This window comes from Danio rerio, chromosome 9 (genome assembly GCF_049306965.1).
Source record: "Danio rerio strain Tuebingen ecotype United States chromosome 9, GRCz12tu, whole genome shotgun sequence".
NCBI classification, from domain to species: domain Eukaryota; kingdom Metazoa; phylum Chordata; class Actinopteri; order Cypriniformes; family Danionidae; genus Danio; species Danio rerio.
Window position 1 is genome coordinate 10,104,755 of NC_133184.1, and position 17,351 is coordinate 10,122,105.

At 35.8% G+C, this 17,351-nt stretch overlaps 1 protein-coding gene across 1 annotated transcript in view; it reads left to right on the forward strand.

Moving 5' to 3' along the window:
* The first annotated feature begins 8,027 nt into the window (after positions 1 to 8,027).
* nxph2a (neurexophilin 2a) overlaps positions 8,028 to 17,351 on the forward strand; it is a 33,410-nt gene continuing 24,086 nt past the window's right edge. Inside the window, exons 1-2 of the mRNA XM_693430.10 lie at positions 8,028 to 8,472; positions 8,576 to 8,718. Coding sequence (XP_698522.2) covers positions 8,674 to 8,718 — 45 coding nt within the window. The 5' untranslated portion in view covers positions 8,028 to 8,472; positions 8,576 to 8,673. The remainder of the gene's footprint in view (positions 8,473 to 8,575; positions 8,719 to 17,351) is intronic.

The following is a 17,351-nucleotide window of genomic DNA, read 5'->3' on the forward strand; positions in this document are numbered from 1 at the left end:
GCAAAACACTTTTACAAATCCCGAAACAAATTTACAATTATAGATTCCCTACGGAAAGGGAATGTACCACACCCCGGAAGTGACGTAGAATATACCACACACTGGTAGTGACGCGGGGGAAAGTTGTTGTTGCTGGTGAGTGCGGTAAATTCGCGCTGTGGAGTACATGGCGTAAACAAAGTTTATGGTGACCGAACATGGACAGCAGTCGAGGGTTGTTTTGCCTGTTTTGTGGCAAACACAAGAGCAGCTTAACACGGTTCTGCTTTGCGTGTGGTCGGTGTTTAGAGTTTATAAAGGACGCGGACCAGACGGAAACACCAGACATGCTGCATCAATGTGTTCAATATTTTTACGAGATCCACTCATACGCTGTAATCATGAACATGATGTCAAGTCTACACGGTGTAGACCTCTGCTTGAGGACTTCTAACAGTAAACTGAAGGAAGCCTGTGTAATGGTTTAACTGGTGTCCGTGTTAACTGAGACCCCTTTTCAGATGTGCAAACTATTCACGTTTGCAGATTGGCAGATTCGTCACTTTTTCACAGCAACAAAACATGCCCATACCGAATAAAGATTCTTATTCACTTGGTGTCAGTGTAAACATTGTTGATTTCATATTTGTGTGGCAGAACAGCATAAACCAAAATTAATCTAAAGAAATAATTATAATTGCTATGTCATCAACGGGATTCGAACCCAAGTCAAACGGTTCTGCATGAATATCAACCGACTTATCCAACTGAGCTACTCCGGTGTACAAATTGATATCGGTTTTGGTATTTTATCAGTCAACTTGTGCTGTGCTTTAATTGTTTCCATGTACTTGCATTTACATGTTTCTATGCACTCTCACGCTGATCTTTTCTCAGAATACCTCTAATTCATTTATCGCAGTTAGTCAAACCATGATTTTTATAGTTGTAGACTTGTGGAAACCTGTAAGAAAAACAAAGTCACACACGAGCTGGATATTATTGATATTTTCCATTGTGTGTGTTACATTCCGGGTCACTACCGATGTGTGGTACATTCTACGTCACTTCCGGGGTGTGGTACATTCCCTTTCGTAGGGAATCTGTAATTGTAAATTTGTTTCGGGATTTGTAAAAGTGTTTTGCGTCTTGTTAATTTGTTTTCTAAAATGTAAATTTGTTTCGTCCTTTGTAAAATTGTTTTTCCTATGTAATTGTGTCTGATGATAAGTAAAAATGTTTTTCAAAATGTAAATTTGTCTCGAGCTTTGTAAAAGTGTTTCAAACTTTGTAATGTTGTTTTGCACTTCCTGGCCACTGTACAGATTAGATCCAAGCACAGAAGTTTAATAGTGCTCAGCAAACAAATCCAAATTATACGGCTCAATCGTAGTCGGTAAAGCATGCAAGATTCAGAAGACCAAACAGACAGTCCAATCAAGGCAGTCAAGGCAAAATCAGTAATTTAAGAGCAGTGGACAACAAAACAGGCACAAAGGTCAGAGCAGGAAAGCAGTACAACACAAGGAGAAAATGCTTGGTAAGGCAGCAGATACTGGCAATACTTTGCACTGAGGCTGCATCCGAAACCGCATACTTCCTATATAGTATGCTAAAATCAGTATGTGAGCCGAGTAGTATGTCCGAATTCATAGAATTCGAAAATCAGTATGCGAGAAGTACCCGGATGACTTGCTACTACCGGCGAGATTCTGGAGTGCGCATCCCATGCATGCGGCGCTGTCCCATGATGCCCCGCGAACGAATTCATGAATGGGAGTAAAGCGACGCAATTGACGCAGGCAGGTCACGTGACCATGACAAAATGGCGGATGTAGTACGTCCAAATTCCATTCATACTTTTCACGTTCACACTGTATAGAATGTACTTTTCTAACGGCCGAGTAGTACGTTTAAATTCAAATACAGTACCTACTGAGTAGTAGGCGGTGTTTGGTGTGGCCAGGTTAATATGGCCACCAAACAGAAACCAACAAAGAACAGGCAGTCAGAATTCGGGCGAAGGCTCCCTCTGCTGGCTGGATGAGTGGTTACTAGTCCTGTTTGTTACAGATTCCCCTCCTCTAGGGACACCTCCTGGTGTACTTCTCCTAGGCCTACCTCTGGGTCATGGTGCTGGGTGATTGGGGTACCATTGGTGAAAGTCCTGGGTCAGAGATGGGTCCAGTACATCCCTTGATGGGACCCAAGATCTCTCCTCTGGTCCATAGCCCTCCCAGTCCACCAACTATTGCAATTGACCCCTTTCTGGCGAGAGTCCAAAATCTCATTGACCGCATATGTCGGTGCTCCATCAAGTTCCAAGGGTGTAGGAGGTTCAGGGTTCAATGTGCCAAGGTCAGATGTACGGTAGACCGGTTTCAAGAGGGAAACATGTTTCAAGAGATGTGGTAATCAGTAGAAAGCTCTAAATGGTATGTTACATTGTTAATTTGTTTCAGAATCTTGAACGGTCCTAAATACCTTGGTGAGAGCTTCCTGCTAGGTAGTCGTAGTCTGAGGTTTCGGTTTGATAGCCAGACTCTCTGTCCGGGTATATAGTTGGGGTGTGGACGTCGTCTTTGGTCTGCTTTGATCCTTTAGGTTCTAATGACTCTTTGCAGTCTCAAATGAGCGCTATTCTATACTCCTTCACTACGTTTGGGAGGAAGTTACTCCATCTGCTGCAGTAGGTTCTAAGGTAGCGTCCGATTTCCTGGTTTAGTCTTTCAACTTGACCGTTAGATTCAGGATGATAACCTGAAGTGAGGCTGACATTGATGTCCCATTGTTTGCAGAATACCTTCCATACTTTGGACGTAAATTGGGGACTGATACAATGTCTTCTGGGATACCATGAACTCTAAATACATGCTGGAATAGTTTAAGAGCAGTTTCCATGGCTTCAGGTAGTTCTTTGAGTGGAATTAGTCTGCAACCTTTAGAGAAGCGATCTATAATAACTAGTATAGTGGTGTAGTTGTTGGGAGTTGGGTAAATTAGTGACAAAATCAACAGATAAGTGTGACCATGGGCGGTGAGGGATGGGAAGAGGTTGGAGTAATCAAAAATAAAAATAAAAACATTTACAAACAAACAAACAAACAAACAAACAAACAAACAAACAAACAAACAAACAAACATTTTACTCCTTAGTACAAAAGGTACAAACAAACAAAACTGAAACTATGTTTTATTTAAAATATAAACAGTTTAAATGTATAGTAATTTTAGGCTTATAATATTTTTCATAGGATAGTTGGGGTTTTTATACAAGCAAGTTTTTGCAACTGTACAGGCGTCTTTTTGGATGGCGTTACCTTACAGGAGGGCAATCATGTTTGCTGATTTATGCATGACATCTAAAAGATTGAAAACTACAACAACAAAGCATTTCTTATGTTCAGAACATGTTAATAGTAAAAGAACAGTTGCTTAAGATCAAAGATGCCCAAACAAGGGCTTGCGGGCCAAAGGTGGCCCATGGTAACCTTTATTTTGGCCGTTTAACGTAACCTTTTATTTATTTTTATTTTTTTTGATAAGCTACAAAAAAGCAAACTGTAATTAAATGTTTCAATTAAATGTTTGTAAATGAATTAGATTTTTAAACAATACAAAAATACTGTTACTCGGTGGATAGAGGACTATGCATAAGACATCGGTAAGCAAATCAAGGCAAAAACACGAGCAGCTCGACTAGTGTAACCCCATTCTGTTATAAATTAGATTGTTTTTAACTGTAATAAGTTTATTATAAAATTAAAATATATAAACTGCATTAGGTAATATAATGCAATTTTCTGTAGTTATTTTTATATATTAAATAAATTAGGAAATCACCCATGTAAAATTTAATGGTACAATGAAGTTTAATTTTTATTCCTTCATAAGAAAACGTTTGGGCACCCCTGCTTTAGAAAATGATAGCCTATAATGGCCCGTTTCCACTGAGTGGTAGGGTACGGTACAGTTTGGTTTGGTACCCTTTTATGGCCATTTCCACTGCCAAAAAGTGTACCGAACCAAACCGCACCGTACCACTTTTTCGACAACCTTTCGAAAGGGTACCAAAAACAAGAAAGGATACCAAAAGGTGGAGCTACACGTGCAGCTGAACAATGATTGGTTACAGAGATACATCTCGAGCCCATGGAGCTAGACAGAATGAAAGCAAAGGATCCGCCATGTTTCAATACACAGCCGAGAGATTACATGGAAATACTATATGCATATAATAACAAGCCAAGGATGAACCCAGCTCAAACAAACCTTGCGTCGTCTTGATAAACAGACACAAAGCCAAGAAGAAAAATCTGCCGTGTCCTGTTGTGGCCTTACAAACCCGTCTAAAAGTGTGAGCGGTATTCGCTTTCTTCTGGGAGCTTGCGATCGCTTCTATATTTGATGTAACGAACTTCTTGAGCTGATGATACATGTGCGTGATTATTGAAGTGTCTCCGTCATCTGATCCCTTCAGAAAGAAAAGGACAAGCGTGAGAGTGAAGTGCGAAAAAAAGGAGAAGCCCGACAAAACTCAGGATCAAAATAGTTTTAGCAACCTAAATCATAAACAAACTGCCATGTTTATCTTCGTCTTTTGGACTTTTAGGAACTGGGAATGACAAAATTACTCTCTAACAGAGCTTACATGTGCTGGTGAAGATTACAGACACAGATGAGAGGTTTGTGCTGACTGTGGGCTATATTGCGTGTGTTTTTGAACTCAAATAAGTACTAAATGTATACTGTGTGTAGTTTTTCTTTAAATAATAATATATCGGAGACTGTAAGGGTCTGTATGTGTTAATTTAGGTTGCATTTATATATTTATTTAATATAATTGCAGGCGTTACAGCTGGATATTTTGCACTGTCATTGATCTGCAGTTATAATCAAATCCTGTTCATAGAAAAGTTAGAAATAAACATTTATAAACAAGTATTTGTGTATAAAGCGTCTGTTTTATGAGAAGTGCTTCTCATATTATATGTAAGCGACTCGTACAGCTTTACTGTAGACATTTATTTGAGCGAGCTTGACTTAAACTTTCTGTCATACACCACGCCTCCAAAAGGGTAACGCAAGCCTGATAAAGGTGACCCGAAACGAGCCATAATCTATATAGGGCGTCTGGAGACTTGGATCCAGGCAGTTTTACGGCTCAGGCAGTTTTACGACCTAGCAATAATGTCCAGCTGCAGGCCCGCACATGTTTAAGGCACACACACAATCTGGCACACACAATCTAGGCAAACCATATATGGTTACGACGTATGTCTGACCTATACCGTTTTACGTCCCTGTTGTTCGTGATGCGTCCAGTAGGGGCGATGAAAGATACATAGCCAAATAATACATTTAAAGTCAAGGCTCCCAGATTATTATGTCCTATTCCTAATTAAATATTTTTTATTATATTACGCTAAATATAAACGCTAACTTTATTGATACACTCACCAAATAATTTCAGATATACAAAAGCCCAATTGCAAATTAATTTAGATAAATTTAATTATAAAAATTAAAAGCACAAATAGTTGAATAGTGTAATTGGTAAATTGTAGCCTAGTTATATGTAATTTTTCATATAGAGATATGCATTTTTCTTGTATTGTTTATATATAGTTGTATTCTGAAAATAACTCAATTATAACCAAACAATACAGTGTAATATGGATTATTGACATGCTTTGACGAGAATGCAGTGGTATTGACAACCAGACAGCTGCAGAACGTTTAGACAAACAATTCACTTCTTTCTAAAATTCCAAGCACTGTTTAGCTACCTGACAAACAAAAACCCAGACATTTGATTATTCTTATTTTTTTTTTACATTTATTTATTGGCAACAATATCACTAAAGATTGTTGTCAGTTTTCTTTAAATAATACTGCATTCTTGCATCAAATTATTCACGCTCAGTGAAAAATAAACAAATAAATAAAGTTTTGTTTATAAATACTCTGCGGGTAACGCATTGGCGCAGTATTGCTATCGCCTCACAGCAAGAAGGTCGCTGGTTCGAGCCTCGGCTGGATTAGTTGGCATTTCTGAGTGGAGTTTGCATGTTCTCCCTGCGTTCGCATAGGTTTCCTCAGGGTGCTCCGGTTTCCCCCAACAGTCCAAAGACATGGGGTACAGGTGAATTGGGTAGGCTAAAATTGTCTGTAGTGTATGAGTGTGAATGAGTGTGTATGGGTGTTACCTTGAGATGGGTTGTGGCTGGAAGGGTATCCGCAGGGTACTGTTTAATCCTTAAACAGTAAGGAATAGAAAATGATATGCAAAAAAAACATAAAAATAAAAAACATTTCATGCCATTTTATATATGATCTGGACCTATTCAAGACATATCAAAATATATTTTTTTAAATATTTGATTCATGATTTAACAATCTTATAAGTTTGACAGTTAACAGTTTAGGGTATAACAAAAGGACCAAGTCATTATTATATAATTGTTGTTATTTGCAGCTTCAAATTGTGATATTGACTTCCCCATATTTAACATATTTAATACATATTCAATAAAAATGTATACATATTTAATAAAAATTCTGAAACAATAAGTAATAAACAATATGAATGCAAATGCAATGAAAACTTTAAAACTTTTAAACTAGAAGAAGATTGCATTATATTAAATGTAATGAAATGCAATGCAACTTTAAAATTGAAAAATTTACTTCAATTTTCAGATCTAATAACATTTGTTTAGAGTTATTTAAATTTAAATTAAAGAAAGTCAATTTTGGAGGAATAATGTATTGCGATCTCAGAGGATATATATATATATATATATATATATATATATATATATATATATATATATATATATATATATATATGTATGAGTTTCCAGTTTACTTTTTTTGAGGGTTTCATGTTCTATAGGGCAGAATGGACAATGGTAGAGGGAACAGCATGTGTTGCTTTTCTTTACCGCTGTTAAACTCTGATTGCTTGGTATTGATGAAATTCCTACAATTTCTACAATAACAAAATCTAATTTACATTGTATTATAATGCATTTTAGAAGAGTGTTTACAGCTTCTACAAGTTATATATATATATATATATATATATATATATATATATATATATATATATATATATATATATATATATATATATATATATATATATGTGTGTGTGTGTGTGTGTGTGTGTGTGTGTGTGTGTGTGTGTGTGTGTGTGTGTGTGTGTGTTTGTGTGTAATTTTTTTTTGTAGGTGTGCAGATTAAAGTCTCTTTTGGACAGTTACATACATTCTAATATTGCTGCAAAATGCCTTATTCAATTATTTAAAAATTGGACACAACAGGGGCGTAAAACTGCCCGGGCCGGAAAACTGTCTAGGCCGTAGATCTGCCAAAATCCAAGTCTGCAGTCTCCCCCTCCTCGCCATAATAGGCTAATACAGAAATGCTTTGACGCATTTTAAACACGTGGTGGCGCAAGTGACACATTTATCCCTGTGAACAGGTAGAGCGTTCGCTGCATTGAAGTGGGACTCCTAACGTCTAACGTCTGAAGTTTTCATTGCAATTTGCACACATGCCGTTTTTGTTATGAAAGTTCAATATTACGATGAGTTGTAAAAATACAATGTTATTTAGTTATTATGCACTATATTTCATTTGGGTTTGAACGTAGGTCTGAATCCCTTTCTCTACTTTTCTTTAATGCTATTAATAAGCTTATGTAGCCTGCCCTTCGGTAACATTAATTACATAATAAACCTATTAAAACTTACACTACAATCTTACATAAATTGTTTTATGGACAGTGTGAGCAGGGCGCCACTTGTTATTCACCTCAAATCATGCAAGTGAACTCGGAATCTTACAAAAACTTAAAACGAATAGTAAATATAAATATATGACACATATGCAAATACACAGGCTGTCATTTTGTTATGGTGTCTTCATGAAACCCACACCACATAAAAAGACAAGACAGCACAGACTCGTGTCTAATGGGTTAATCAGTTACGTCTCTCAGTTGCGAGTTCCTCACAGGCGCTAAATCTGAAGAGCACTTCAAAGAAGGATTCACATCACCACACATAGACGCTCACAAATCAAACCACAGACGGACAAACTCAGATATTGAGCATTTAGTAATAGATCGACACTACTTGGGGGCTGTGTAAAACTTTAATCAAAACAAACTGACATAAACAGGAAGACTCACGGCGGACGGCGCGAGCGAGGAGTCGCATCAATCACGCAAGATGCAGCGCGGCTTCACTTCTTCGCACTGACCGGACTCGGGGCGTTTCGTATATCATCGAACGCGTTCCGTCGAACTATCGAACAGTCACTCGGACTCTACTTTCCAATATAATGCTATTCTAAAAGCTGCATGTCCTGTCCCGAACACATTTATTAACATCACAGGCGCATGTGGGACCTTTTCCAGCTGTGCCGTCATTAACCCCGCTGCTTACCGTCACTTTTCAACATGATCAACACCTTTGGCCAAGGGTAAGCAAACACTTTGCTTTACGGAATCTGATGCCATCAAATCTCCACACTATAATTTCCTGACAAACGCATGCATTTTTCGTGTTTTTTTATTTTTATTCAGGTAGTTGAGAGCAATGGCACCTTGTTATAAAACCTGTTATCTGGATATTTGCGTCTCCCACCTCAACTAAGACTCAAAGACAAATTTGTGTGATCAAGATGCAGATTATTTCAGCCGTGTTGCTCATGTTTTGTTTGCACAAGGTAAGTGATAACATTTCTGTTTTCAAATATGTGAAAATGACTGCAGATGTGCCAACTTTAAGCAATAATAGTCATATATTATACATATATATATTGCATAGTGCTATAAAGCTAAAGTATTTTAGTAAAGCTAGCTGCTTTAAATATATCATAATCAGTTGTTTTTGTCTGTTTTGTATATATTTTACCTTTCAGAATGTCATTAGAGATTTACCAACTTTTTATTTCTCTCATGCATGCAATCAGATGCTGACATCAAACAACAGCATACTGTTAATGACTTCAGACTGACAGAGCTATTTGTTTCACCTGGGGCTTGATTTTATTTATGCAATAAATAAAATATTGCATGCTTCTGCAAAGAAGAATGGTAATTAAATAAGGTTGTGTATCATGTCAGAGGAATGCTGAATTTATTAGGCAAGGCAAGTCAAGTTTATTTATATAGCACATTTCATTTTCACATTTCAAAACTTTTTTTAAGCTTTACCTGATTCAAGCTTGGATAGACAACAGATAAAGCAAAATATTGTCAATATTCCAGGTAAAGTCGGTTGAGGGAAAATGTAACAAGTATTTAGTATTTTCTGATTATAGTTATAGGCTAAAGGAAAAGTGTGTATCATTTATTGGGTCACACTTTATAATAAGGTTCATTAGTTAATGTTAATTAATGCATTTACTAACATGAACAAACAATGAACAATACATTTACAACTGTATTTGTTCATGTTAGTTAAGGTTAGTTAATGAAAATACAGTTGTTCATTGTTAGTTCATGTTAACTCATGGTGCATTAATGTTAACAAGCATGGACTTGGATGTTAATAATGCATTAGTAAATGTTCAATTATGATTAATAAATGCTGTACATGTGTTATTCATGATTAGTTCATGTCAGTAAATGCATTAACTAATGAACCTTATTGTAAAGTGTTACCATTTATTGTTGTTTTTATTGTAAATAAATGTCTAGCCATGTGTGTTAATGGAGAAAAACATTAAAATTAAAAACACAGCTCTCGACTAGTGATCTAAATCACTTAAAGTGTCAAAAAAACAGCACAAACATCATTTTCAGTTAGTAGTTAATTAGGAAGCATAGCCTTGCACATAATCATTTTTTAATTTTTGGCTGTCCATTGCACTCTTGAGGAATGGTACCTGTGGGAATGGGTTCTGTCTAAGAGGACATCCACTTTGGTACAATCCTCTAAAGGCAGCGTCCCAATGGATTAGAGTCCCTACAGTATCTCTCTCTCTCTTAAACACACACACACACACACACACACACACACACACACATACAGAGTGATTCAACTACTGGAGAAGCAGCCCAGCATCTGTGCTGCACCCTGGGGACAGATAAGAGGGTCAGAGCCTACACACTATAACTATTCATTCCATGACATCTGCTGCAGTCAACCTCTGAGAGCAGGACGGAGAACAATGTGATCAGCACTAATTCCGCTCGAGCACAACCCCACGACTCTATTGTTTAGACACATTTCCTTTCATTCCTCATCTTTGTGTAAAGATCGTTCTCTGCACGGCTGAGAAAGTTCAGCACGGTTGGCCTTTTCTGCCAGAGCGCCGCTTTCTTTAGATCGCCCGCCGTTCTGCTGTACCCTTGTTCACGCATAAGAAACATAACAGCCATCAATTTGTGCTTAAGCTTGTACAAAGCGCCGATTCGTTGATTGAAATGATGAGTCGTTTAGGAAGGTGGCGTGCAATGTCCGTATAACCAACTCCAGCAGCACCCAGATGTTCATTATACAAGCGATTGAGAAAAATGTCAGCAGAGAAATGTGTGGTTTTGATAGGAGTCTGCACTAGTTCTTTCATCTGAAACCCTTCCTTGACTGAAATCTCAGCACAGTTGCATACACAGACTTTTAATGGTTTATAGAGAGCAAATTTAAAGCCGGAATAATGATTCACAGTAAATTCCCTATCGCGAGGTCGTCCAGCTCTCTTTGTATGCAATTAGCTTTGATTTCATTATTTATTTACTGGAGGAAAACTAGCGGTTGAGAATTTACTAAAAATTTACAGTGCTCGGATTAGGAGCCACGCTTTAATCTTATGCCTCTGATAATGCCGCATGGCCTGATTGATTAGTTTTTCAGGAAGCTTATGTCAGAAAAACTAATCCGTCTTTGGATTGTGCCAGCCGTGTAAGGTTCTCCGCTCTGGTGCTGTATCACGGAGGCGAATTACAGAGCTGCTGGGCTGTGATAAGGCCCTCGTCTCTTTCACACACCCGTCCCTCCGGACAATGAAAACGCTGTTTATATTCTTCAGAACCTGCTGCAGCCCGAGTCTTCACATCAAGCTCTTGCTGGATTTGCCATGTGACAGGAGAACGTACATCGGGCTCTCAGAACTGGGCCGAGGACACCAAATGAGAGGGAAAAGGAATGCCAGAATGTGTTGAAATGTGTTTTATAGGTCCAGTAACCCAGAAATTCCTGTGAGAGAGATTACATGAGGCTTTGAGACGAGTGTGTCTGTAAATATGAGCGTTTCACTCTAGATTGGCATTATCAGCGTTGGGTTTTTACACCAGTGATGTGTATCTGTGTCTATATTGGGGTCATTGTTGTTTTCCAGAAGCTTGGCCTCAGTAATCCCTCATAAACAATGTTGTCGGTGACATTTACCGCCATACGCAGTGACGCTGGGCGGTGTGCGCTTTGGCATGTTTGTTAATTTTGTGTGGAAAAATACAAGAAACCCATGTCACACTCGAGAGCAGATGCCATTTGTGTTCCTGTCATTCATAGGTTACTTTTGCTTTTTATAAGTAATAGACTTTTAATTTCAGACAAATGTTTTATGAATGAATATTGACATATTTGTCAAATAGAACGTGATGTTGGAAAGTTGGTCAAAAAGGGGTTTTTCCCCCCAATCACTGTGACTCTTTTTCTATGTCCTAAAGTTGCTATTATTATTAAAAATAATTTATCTTATCATATTATTTTTATTTTATTTCTTGTAAAATGATATTTACCAAACAAAATGGCAATGAATGACATACAATAACAATCATGTATATCATTTAATTTCATTTATTTAGTTGCTGCAAGAATTAGCCTGCAGTGCAATCTTTGGCTTTGGAATTCTAATATGATGTTTTAATTAAAAACTCAATTTCACAAATAAGATTTCATTGTTACTTTAAGAATTTGGAAATTAATTCAAATAGATCTTAAGTTTAATTCATCAGTCATATGAATAGCTAATTCTAATATTTAGTCTTAAAAAAGGTTTATCGCACATCAGACAGTTTATGTTTATGTCATTTGTCAAAGTTCTGACTTTTATTTTTGTCGTGGATGTAATACCAGCATCATCCATTACCTGAGATATAAAATCAATGCTTTTCCACTTATGGGCTGGAAAGTGTGATTTCGGAGTGTTCCTGAGCTGAAGGACAGGTCTGTGTGTTTCAGGCTTTTCAAAGTGATAGATGTGTTGTTGAGCATCTCTGTGACCCGGTGTGTGCGACAGGGGCCGGCATGTGTTTGTGGATTATTTATGACTATGGTCATGTACTTATCAGCCTGTGGTCCTTTACTTACTTCACTAATTTCCTTGTTTATATGTCTTTGTTACACTGTATTAATGTCACCTACAGTACAGACACAAAAACATATATAAATTTATAGTATAATAATTGTTAATTTAGCAACATGTAATTGATATTTTTTAATTGTCTACATTTAAATTCATTAAATAGGATAGCCCCTTGAGATGAACCATCTTATTTCCGAGGGGGTCTCTAAGAAGTACATAATTCAAACAGAGTACAACACATCAGTACAAACATACAGCTAATCAAAACAAACACACAAGCACACTTTATCTGAAACACTTGAAACACTTCCCAAAAAAGCAAACAAAAACATATAATCAAAACTACATCAGTTTGATATACAAATGAATATTAAGCATTTAAATTGGAACCAATATTAATATCATTTACAAGTTGTTTTCAAAAAAGATGATAAATTAGTCCTGAAAAGACTAAATGTCTTAATTGATTTAAAAGAAGAAGGAAGATTATTCCAGTCAAAAGGAGCTTTAAAGGGACCTATGACCACTTTCTGTTGTAATACTTGGAACAAAAAAGTAATACTGTTGGATATGTCGAAAGGAATATGAAGAGGTAAATGGAACAAAAAACTGTTTTAAATAAAGAAGGGAAACTAAAACTATCACATTTCAATGGAAACAAATACCAATGATATTATCTACGGAACTTAGGTTGAAGAAAACCAAGAGACTCGTGTGATATGCAATGATGGGTTCTATAGGGACATCTTAAAACAAACCTATATAGTTTAATCTTTTTAATTTTAAACTAATTTCCTACTGGGTTGCAGCAGGAAGGGCAATTGCTGCATAAAACATATGCCAGAATAGTTGGCGGTTCATTCCTCTGTGAGGACCTCTGATAAATCAGGGGCTAAATCGAAGGAAATTAATAAATGAATTTGACGTTAAATAAAAATGACATGAATTTATATTTTAAATTAAATGAAAATGACGTGAATTTATATTCGAAATTAAATCAAAATGACATCAAATTCTATTTTGTATTGTTGAAAACTAGCTGAATAATGATTATTTTTTTTAATTAACACAAGAATCAAAACTGAATTAGTTTTGTGTTGTTAGTTTTAGGTTTAGGGAACTATGATAACAGATTTCTTTATAAAATAAAAGAAAAAAGAGTGATTTTAAAATTATGGTGTTATAATGAATTATGTTTTAGATTAACTTTCCATCTGTGTGCAGATTTAAGATCTATTTATTTATTTATTCATTTAATTTCAGTATTGTTAGCCCCTTAAGCATTTTTTCAATTGTCTACATAACAAACCACTGTTACAAACCACAAAATCTATCCTTATTACCCTAACTTGCCTAATTAACCTAATTAACATTGTTAAGCCTTTAAATTGGACTTTAGTCTTATTTGTTCTATTTGTTCTATTTCGGCTAGAAGAAAATGTTTTTTAAAAAAACATTTTAGGGACAAAATTATTAGCCCCTTTAAGCAAATATCATTCATTCATTTTCTTGTCGGCTTAGTCCCTTTATTAATCCGGGGTTGCCACAGCGGAATGAACCGCCAACTTATCCAGCAAGTTTTTTACGCAGCGGAGCCCTTCCAGCCGCAACCCATCTCTGGGAAATTTAAGCAAATATTTTTTTTTCGATAATTTACAGAACAAACCATCATTATACAATAACTTGCCTAATTACCCTAACCTGCCTAGTTAACCTAATTGGCCTAGTTAAGCCATTTAATGTCACTTTAAAGTGTATAGAAGTGTCTTGAAAAATATCTTGTCAAATATTATTTACTGTCATCATGGCAAAGATAAAATAAATCAGTTATTAGAGACGAGTTATTAAAACTTATGTTTAGAAATGTGTTGAAAAATTCTTCTCTCCATTAAACAGAAATTGGGGAAACAGTAAATAGGGGAATAATAATTTAGGGGGGCTAATAATTAAATTCAATTGTATGTAATATTATCTTTAAAGCAAATAATAACAATAATATTCCAAATGAAAACCGTTTCCTATGATATTTTTAATTTCAGTGAATCTCTGAACATTTTCAAAATTACTATAATAACATTATTTTGATTTTTTAATTCATCCCTTTCTCTTATTCTGTCACTCTGATGTGGTCATGATGTCAGCCTATCATCTTTTTTTTTTGGCTCCTGCTGCTTCATTGTCTTCAGAAGGGACTGGCATGTCTAAAAACAGTTAGGATTCATTCTAATCAAAGAACAGAGACATCTGTACTGTCAGTTCTAGCGCTGTGCTGACAGGAAGGTCTGCCTGCATACGCTTCACACGTGTGCTTCTCGCCATTTATATTCGTACGATCTCCATCCAAAGCAAAGTGGCAAATTAATAAGTTAAACAAAGTACTGTTGCAAATGAAACATCAGAAGTGCTCCCAAACAGGAAATTTAAACTGCTCTGCACATTTTTTTCGCATTTGTTTCTCTGCAGTATTGTTTTTGCATGTGAAACTTGTGATCATAGCTGTTATACTTGCTGAGAAAATGTCAAACACATTTGTTGGAGCAGAGATCAGACAGATGTGTATAATAGGATTGTAGAGGTGTTGATGGGATGATAGTTACACCAGCAGAGTGTAGAACAAAGAACGGACAGGTATTAAAAGAACAAAAACATCCCTCCTCACCCAATAATCCTGGTCTTATTAACAGGTTATGATGTACAGTCAATTGAAATACTATAACACCTTGTCTGACTCCCTTCATGTTGCCCCTTGATGGTTTTCACGTTTGTCAGCAGCTTGATCCCACAGTTGTTGACTTATATTTAGAGCTGTCAAATGAGTGTTAATGCATGCAATTAATTAAACATGTTTAAAGCTGTTAAGGAATTTACTAAATTTGACATCATAATCAGTTCATTCTGTTACCACATGAATCCTCTCCCAAACCCTACCTACCACTTGATGTCAGCAGACCCTATAATGCAGAAAAAATAGTGTATTATATTTACTGTAACAGTCTGTTTAAAACTTAATTAACAAATTTGCTTCAGGAACAATTGACACCATTTACTACAGGGTTATTACATGTCTATTATTAAGATATTAACTGATTATTAGCACTTATGTGTGATCAAGTTTGATCACCTTAGACCTAAACCCAACTACTAACTTACTATTAATAAGCAGCTAATTAGTATTTAATTGAGCTAAAAGTATTAGTTTGTGTAAAAGTGTGGCCAAAAAATGATTTCCAAATTGACATTTCTAATTGAATTGATTGATTTTCCTTGACCATTTTTACTATTAAAAGGGTGGTGATTTTTTACTACCCTAGGGACAAAATTCAAATTGAGGATTTCTTTCAAAGGCATTCGCCCCAACCACCAACATGCTCTCTCTATCTCTTCTCAGATAGGAAGGGCCAAATCAAAGGTTTCAGAGGGCCAACTTTGGGCTCTGGCCATACTTTGGGCATCTCTGATTTATAGTATGAAGAACAAAGCAAAAATGTTTATGTCAATATAAATTATAAATTATAAATGCAGTGAGAATTTCTAAGTTTCTAATTTTGTAACACAGCTGTACATACAGTGTGTCTATATGCCTAAAATGTGTGCTTTATGCACAGGTGGTTACAGTCATTTCATCAGCATTGCATCTAAATATATTTTCAATTTAAATGCATTGACTTTTCAAGGTCTGGAATTAAAGATTTAATAAAATTATTTCTAAAATTAAAATAATGGTTTGAGCTACCTGACTTTGTTAAACAAGACACAGGTGAACAACATAGTAATAATTATGACTAAAAATGAGCGTTGCTGCTGTTTAAAAAATGAAACGTCTAAAAAATGACTTTTTTGTTAGTTTTTTGACCAATTGTCATTTAACCTACAGGGTGGGCCCTTTATATGGATACACCTTAATAAAATGGGAATGATTGTTGATATTAACATTCTGTTTGTGGCACATTAGTATATGTGAGGAGGCTTGTAAATAACTCACGAAAGAATAAAGTTACGTTTAAAACCAAGCACACCACTGTTTTTGTAAAATTCCCTATAAGCTTATGAAGGTGTATCCATATAAATGGCCCACCCTGTAGATTACATTTTTATTTTAAATGTAGAATAAAAAATTATTATTAGTGTGCAGAATGAAACAAAATGATGCTTTATTTAAACTTAAATGATAAATCCAGTGAGGAATTGTTATTATTATTTTTACATTTTTTTTACATTTTAAAATTAGTATTCAGAATAAAAAAAATAAATGAATAAAAAAAAACATTTACTTGGGTTAACCTAAGAGTATTTATTACACTGTAAAAATAGTTAATAAATAAAGAACTGTAAAAAAACGGTCAAATGACTGGCAGCTACGGCTGCCAAACAAAAACCATAAACTTTCGGTAAAATTTCTTTGTTTAAATAATGTGCAAAAAATAATGAATCTATAGATATTTTCATTAAAATGTTTACAGAAAAACTCTATTATTTTACAGACTTTTCCTAGATTATTACGGAGAGGGTGCTCGCTGCAGAGCCATTTGAGGAGAGCTGAGCTCCAGCGAGGGGGAGCATGAGCTGTCGCTCCTCCTCCTGTAAGCTGTTTTAATGCGTACACCAACCCCACCCCTAACCCTACCCCCAGTGACATCACTCGCAGAAGAAGTGCAAAACAGGTGGAGCTCAAGCTTAAGCTCCCCCTCGCTGGAGCTCAGCTCTCCTCAAATGGCTCTGCAGCGAGCACCACTTGTTATTACGATCAAATCCATTCAATAAAGTTACACACTAAAAGTTTTACAAAGAAACATGTATTTAACAGACTTTTCCTAGATTATTATGATCGAACACCATCAATAAAGTGACTGCGCTAAAATAGCATTGTTTTCAAGAGAAAACAATGTTATTTAAAATAATTTTTACTAAATCATTAAGATTACACTCTTTAATAAAATGCAAAGACATGCTCATGGTCATAATTTAGCAGTTTTATTTAGGATCAAAAAAGTCTGGAAAAAAACAACAAACGAGATACAACTGATTAGAATTCTCACAACTTTAAAATT